Source organism: Argiope bruennichi, chromosome 2 (assembly GCF_947563725.1).
Source record: "Argiope bruennichi chromosome 2, qqArgBrue1.1, whole genome shotgun sequence".
In the NCBI taxonomy this organism is placed as follows: Eukaryota; Metazoa; Arthropoda; class Arachnida; order Araneae; family Araneidae; genus Argiope; species Argiope bruennichi.
In genome coordinates, this window is record NC_079152.1 from 115434788 (window position 1) to 115441713 (window position 6926).

General features: G+C 28.6%; 1 protein-coding gene across 2 annotated transcripts; it reads left to right on the top strand.

Moving 5' to 3' along the window:
- Positions 1–1326: 1326 nt before the first annotated feature.
- Positions 1327–6442, top strand: LOC129961570 (solute carrier family 35 member G1-like). Of its 2 annotated transcripts, none has more exons than XM_056075065.1 (2): positions 1327–1373; positions 4263–6442. In XM_056075065.1, exon 2 carries the CDS (start codon positions 4366–4368, stop codon positions 5338–5340), a length of 975 nt encoding a protein of 324 aa, XP_055931040.1. In that variant the 5' UTR covers positions 1327–1373; positions 4263–4365; the 3' UTR covers positions 5341–6442. The 2 variants fall into 2 exon arrangements, with proteins under 2 accessions (XP_055931040.1, XP_055931041.1); XM_056075066.1 differs by lacking the exon at positions 1327–1373 and adding an exon at positions 3436–3510.
- Positions 6443–6926: the final 484 nt, after the last annotated feature.

Consider the following 6926-nt stretch of genomic DNA (forward strand, 5'->3'; position numbering starts at 1 on the left):
GAGAATTCGCCCAATTACTCTAGAGCTCAATTCAACTATTACTTGATTTTTTTATATAGTTTCCGAAATATGAGCTTTTAAGAAGATTGAAATTATTCGGCTCCTAATAGAGTTATCGTCAAAATTCTTATAGTTTCTGGAATGATCGATATTTTTCACCAAATCCATCGCTAACTACGGAGGTCATTGACCCGGTTCCCCTCAGTATATGTTAGAGTTGTCTATAAAATTCTTTTTCTTACCAAGAAAACGATTTTACGGATTCGTAACAATACGAACTAAAATATATGGTAATATAATGAAAAAGAAAGTACCACTACCTGTCAAAGGTAATCTTATTTTTAAAATTTTACTTATATACAAAATATAATAATGCTGTTTTCTTTATCCTCATCCTATCCTTTTGCTTATTCACATTTTATGAATGTACTTGTCGCTTCTGGTGATCAGTTGGTTCGTTAGGAATATTTATATTGCTTGATTTCATTTAAATCTCTTATGTATAACTTTTTCATGGTTCTGTCAACAAAGTATTTTTAAGAATCAATTCCTGATAGACAAAAAAATCAGTCTTATGTTAATGGCATTACACCTGATCTGTTTATTCTGCACTTGAACCTTTCTAATGACATCATTATACTATTGAAGTATAACTATGAGGATACTCTGGTTTCTAACGTTTCTTTCACGGTACTGCAACTTCACTTGCTTATTTCTTATGAAAATTGATAACAGAATCTATTTCTTTATCTTTCAATAATGAAAAAAAAATCAAAAAGTAAAAGTTTTGATGAGGCAATGAAACCCCTTTAAATTTCATTGCAATAATGAAAATTATTCTTAATTATGTAAAATGCATATATTTTTTAATTGTCCTAACTTTGGGAAAAAATTGCTTATCAATCAAATTAGTATCATTAAAATAATAACTTTTTGAATTTTATAACTATTCAAAAATTATTTCTATTCTTATGTTTCCGTATGCTACTGCAAGAAAAATACAAAATCTCGATTAGTTTTTAATTAATTAAATTCTGGTTAAAATAGCATTTTGAAATAGCACTTTCCCAAACACAGTGTACCAAATTTATTAGTTAAATATCAAGCAGTCATTCCTATAGAGCACCATTCTTTTTTGTTTAATTAATAGAGATATATAATTACTTATTTTAAATTTAAGTGCAGGAGTATACAATGCATTCATGCAATAATAAGTCTTGACCTACAGCTGAATCATTGTTACCAACAAACAATTACTTTTAGTGATTCTGCACATAATATTCATATGCTTACTTTGCGAGCATCAGCAATTTTTTTAGTTCGAAGTTACCACCAAAATATGAAGGTGATAATATTTTTCTCTGGATTTTAAAGTAAGTTTCTTTCAAAAAAATTTTCTGTTTCTTCTACTCAGTATTTTTTAAAGTTAGAATATTTTTTTTTTCATTTTATTAAAATTCTTCAATTAAAGATATTTAACCCTTATTCTAAGTGGAAGTCGGAATATCAACAGTATGGAGTTCAGATACATCAAGCATAAGATATAAATATTCGAAGACCTTCGTTGCAGATATTTGTTTTTGTTGTGAAAATTTTACAATATAGATTTTGAAATCTGTAACAGTTCTAAAAGAGAACGTTGATTTGCTATAATATAATTACACGAGAAATGTTTTATTCAATTTTTCTCAATCTATGCTAATATTTTGAGACTTATCAATATCAAAATAAGAAAGAAAGAAAAAAATTACCATAAGCCATTCCATAGCTTGAAAGCCTCTTTATTTTATAAATGCCTGATCTTTCTAAGAGTAATATTTGTTCTTATATATGTGAGGGAAGTGCTTTTTACAGAAAGAAAAAACGTGTGTCCTTCAAAAACACGAAAAAGAAATCATATTTGTCTGTTAAACTAATCAGTTCACCTATAATGGAGAATAACATATGCTTAGATAAGCTACGCTACGAATAACATATGCTTCGATAAGCTACGCTGCCGTCGTCCTATGTCACTTACACTTATTTGGAGCATTATGGAAAAATCTGCTAGTTGCTATATTAAACAATATGGTAGTAATTTGAATATTATTTAATGACTGAAAAAAACAGCAAGAGTAATATATAAGAAGGCAAAATAAAGTAATACAGAGAGGGGAAAAATGAAAAGTAATTAACTCGTACATAACTAAAATGGAAACTATTTTGAGATAAATTATTATATATTCCTAATTTTTCCAAAATTCAATAAAACAGACGATTCTTCAAGAAAGGAATACAACAAAAATTCTCAAAAAAAAATTGGATTTCCAGTATAATGAAGGAAAAAAAAAACAGAATGTTGAGAATTGGGTTGCAATCTACATTAATGTACGCCATGAGTTTTTCGCCAACATGGCAACCCAAACAAGCAAACAAAATCATTTTTGTTGCAACTCTATTGCTGATTTGTTGCTAATATTTTGCCTTGTTGAGTTATATATCTACTCAACAAGTTACTTTGGCGATATAGCACTTTTTGGCATCCTTTGTGACGTGAAGGGACACATAAAAATAGATTTCAGCTGAGAAAAAGTAGGTTTTATAAGTTCCAATATATGTATTGTAAATATCTTACAAATATACTAATTGGTTTCTTTTTCTATTTTTTCTTTCAATCAATATATTTTTCATAGCTAAAAATAGCTAAAAAAGCTAAAAAGCATAGCTAAAAAAGAAATATTTTAATTAATTGCGTTATGACTGAATTTAGTAAAATATTTTCTGAAGTTGTGATTTTAAGTCGTAAATTTCAGTTCTCATGTGGTCATCAGTCCTCCTCTGAACGGATTTTCCATTAATGTAATTATTCTAATCAGTCACTGAATTCGATATTTAATAATGAAGCAATTTCATAGTCCAAAATATGCCTTACTACATGCAATCTTGATAAATTTAATTCATCAAATGCCAAAAATCTATTCAAAATTCAATTGTGAGAAATCTAATAAGCCAAGTTTTATCTAATATTATTTCGACAATAGGATACCTATTTATGCAAAAAATAGCCCTAACTTTAACATCCATTATGGCATTGTATACGCTATCGGTTAACTGAATTAACCGAATCAATAACAGACATAACATTTTTCCTTAAAAAATTATTTTAGTGTTAAAATATAAAGTACAATTGTTGTACGTGTTAATAAATAAATATGAATCATATTTAGGCTTGTAATTTGAATCACTTGTTGAAAATATATCTTTTAAAAATAACTAAATTAACATCTGAATATGACTTAATCAAATCTTTTGGGAAATCCACCTGGTGAACAAAAAAGGAATGATAAAATGATAATCCTGTCCCTTTTGCCAACTATTTATACATTAAGAAGTATAGGCTAGTCGTCCTTTAAAACTATAATATTTTGTTCTTGCATTTATAATTAGTAAATTGGAAAATAATAGGAGCTACAACAGTGGAGACTCTTTACATGATTAGTCAGTGTCTAATATAATTGGAATTACAATTTGGTGAGAATTGTAATTTTAATATATCAACGGAAAACTTTACAAACGGATTTGATAAGAAATAAAAGATGGATGCATAAGAAAAGAATCGAAGATGAATAGATAAGAAAATCGCCTTATACAATATTGAGTCATCAATAGGTTATGAGCGTTTTAACTCAGGTTGGATTATGTATGGAGTGTTTTTACGTGCCGTCATAGTCGGTAGAATAATTCAATTACACCTGGCATCTAAATCATATAGAGAAATATGATGTCACGTCTAAAAATATTCACGGAACACAAGGTTGTTCTTTTTTTCATTCAGCTAATATAATTATAAATATTTATATCTATGATATAATGTGATTTGTTTTCATTATCGTATTCAACATATTTCCAGTTATTAAAGTTTTTTTATTTACATTGGCAAAAAATATTGCATTTTATAAATCTAAATTATATGCCATAGATGATTAACTTAAATATATTACAAAAAAAATTCTTGAATAACTTTCACATTTTTATCTGTCTTTATATTGAAAAATTTCTGCATTAAAGGCTCATAAATCAGCTTTTAAAAATCTTTTGAATAACACATAGAACAAAATTATTATTGCTATAAAAATTTTAACTAATATAAAATTTAGCTAATAAATTATTTAATAAAAATAACTAAACAAATAATAAATTTAATTTCTTCATTTTTTTTTCATACGATTTTATTATGCTACTATAAAGTTTCTTTTTCTTATAAAATTTCCATCTTTTTTCAGAAAATTCCTCACCACGTGAATCTTAAATTCCCAAACAAAATGTGGAGCAAAATAAAGCACATGTAGAGAAGCCTTTTACTGATGAGTAAATAAGAAGCACAATATGATTGAAATCAATTATTCTACCTTTAAAGGACTCTTTTTAGCAATGACGGCTGCTGTTTTCTTTTCTGGTGATGCAGCTGCCATGAAGATGATAACTAGTTTGCATCCAGCTCAAGTGTCACTGTACAGATTCTTCGCTTTATTTGTGATGAGCATGCCAGAAACTGTAAAATCTAAAGAGTATCCATTTGGACCAAAAGATGACCGCATACATCTTATTATTCGAGGTGTCTTTGGTGGAATTAGCCTATTTCTCTCTTACACAGCCTACCGTAGTCTACCTCTTGGCGAAGCCTCTGTTATTATGTATTGTACTCCCATAACTGTGACGGTAGCAGCTTGGATATTTCTCAAGGAACCATGCAGTATCATCCAATCTATTCTTGTGATTGTAACTGTCGTAGGCGTCGCATTTACTACAAAACTGCCATCACAAATTATGGGAAATACCGTTACCTATACGAAGGAGAATATTTATGGTTTTTTATCAGCCATGACAGCGTGCCTTTGCAGAACGATTCAATCGATCTGCATTAGGAAATCAAAGAATGTCCATCACGCTATTGTCATGTTCAACTTTGGTTGGATGACTGTCATAGAAGGCTTAATTCTGATGGCAGTATTTGCAGATTATAAACTTCAGGAATGTGGTACAGAATGGATTTACATTTTGTTGATTGGATTTTTCAGTTATTGTGGTCAAAATCTTCTAACGTTAGCACTGAAATGTGAATGTGCAGGACCCGTTTCAACTGTGATGTCTGCAACGGCTATTACTATTTCCTTTTTGTTGCAAGTTTTTCTCTTTCATGAAAGTACCGATATCTCTGCCATTATAGGTGCTGTTTTAGTAGGATTATGCATAGTAGGAGCTGGCTTGATTAAATTTATGTCGACTCTACCTGAGAACTTACCACAATGCAAATTATTGAAGTACGTAGAATTTGACTCAATAACTAAACAGAAGCCTTAAAAGTCTTTAGATCATTTTTAATATTAATTTTAAAATGTAAATAGTGTGAAATTATAAATTGTTTTCATTAACTGACAAGCAGACATACACAAGTTTAACATATATTTCTATTTCTAAATTGTATTTTTATGGATGATGAAAGATCTGAATTTTAATTTTCAAATTTTGATTTGATTTAATACTAAATTATTTTCTAGCGGTTATATTTTCAAAAGACTGTTTATTTAAATGTATCTCTACTTGTAATAAAGGAGAATTTCGTCTAGGTTTGTATGTAAGTGAGCATTGGCGCTTCATAAACCAGATCGTTTAATGCAGAGATACGAATTTAATGCAAACATATTTAGGAGGGTGAAATAGTACATTTAGGAATATTTTTTTGAAATTTTAATTACAATTTAATTAATTAAAAACTCAGCTATATTGTGGAATTTATCCACATCAGATTACATGAAAAATTATTGTTGCGTCATTTTAAAATTCAAAAAAAAAATTAATGATACAAATTTAATTTCCTTGGTGTTTCGGCAATTTTTTCCTAAAATATATTTTTACTTAATTCTCCACAATGAAAAAATAAACAAATTAAATGAAAATAAAGTTGTTTTCCTTATTTTAAGAAATATTTATTGGAATGATTTTCTTTCATTGCTGGAAGCTAAGGAAAAAAGATTCTGTACCGTTTCCATGAGGATTCAGAAAGTGAAGAATCATTACTGGGGAAAGCAGTTACCACTTTGGAGATGGTTCACTCAGTTCTGTTGAAATTTTAATGGTAAGGCATCATGGCTTTAATCCCTTTCACAATTTGATGAGTAAAACTACTTTTTGAGGAAACCCTGAACATCAAAGTATGCAAAAGAGATTTAATTAAAATTAGAAACAATTGATATCACCAGCAGGTCGGCTAGTCACCAAGAGTGGTTTGTACAAAAATTAAAACCGTCTGAAGAATTTTACAACTGATTTAAATTTCTTAGTGTATCTCTAATAAGTTTTGAATGAGTGTATGTCTATTCATTTCTTCTCACTCTTCAATCAACCATCCCCTTATAATACAGGCTGTTCTTCTGGTCAATGAATAAAAGTTTATTTTAATCTATTCGTTTGTTTTTTGCTTGTATTCCTTTCACTTGATCAATTAGCAAATTTTTTTTAGCTTTATTTCATAGAATGAATGTGAGCGTATTATTGGAAATTCTAGATGAGCGCACAATCTTAGAATTTTATTTGATGTAATTCGAAAATATAACCTTTATGGTACTTGCATGACATGGACGATATACCAGATGAATCTGACAGTTAATCTCATTACTCAGTTTATTGGTCTTTTTTTACAGGCAAAGTAGAAAAGCAGGTTTGCAAAAGCAATGTCCAACAGATTGAATCATTTAAGAAGTAACATAATAGATATTGGAATTAAACTGTATAAACAACACTGCATAAAAACATCCAAAAAAAGAATATGCATTATGAGAACTGTTGAAAAAAATGATAAATAAGATTCAATGGAAAGAAAAAAACTCTAAACTTGCGATTGTAAGTAATATAAATAAATGTTACCAAACACTTTAGTATTTGACAAA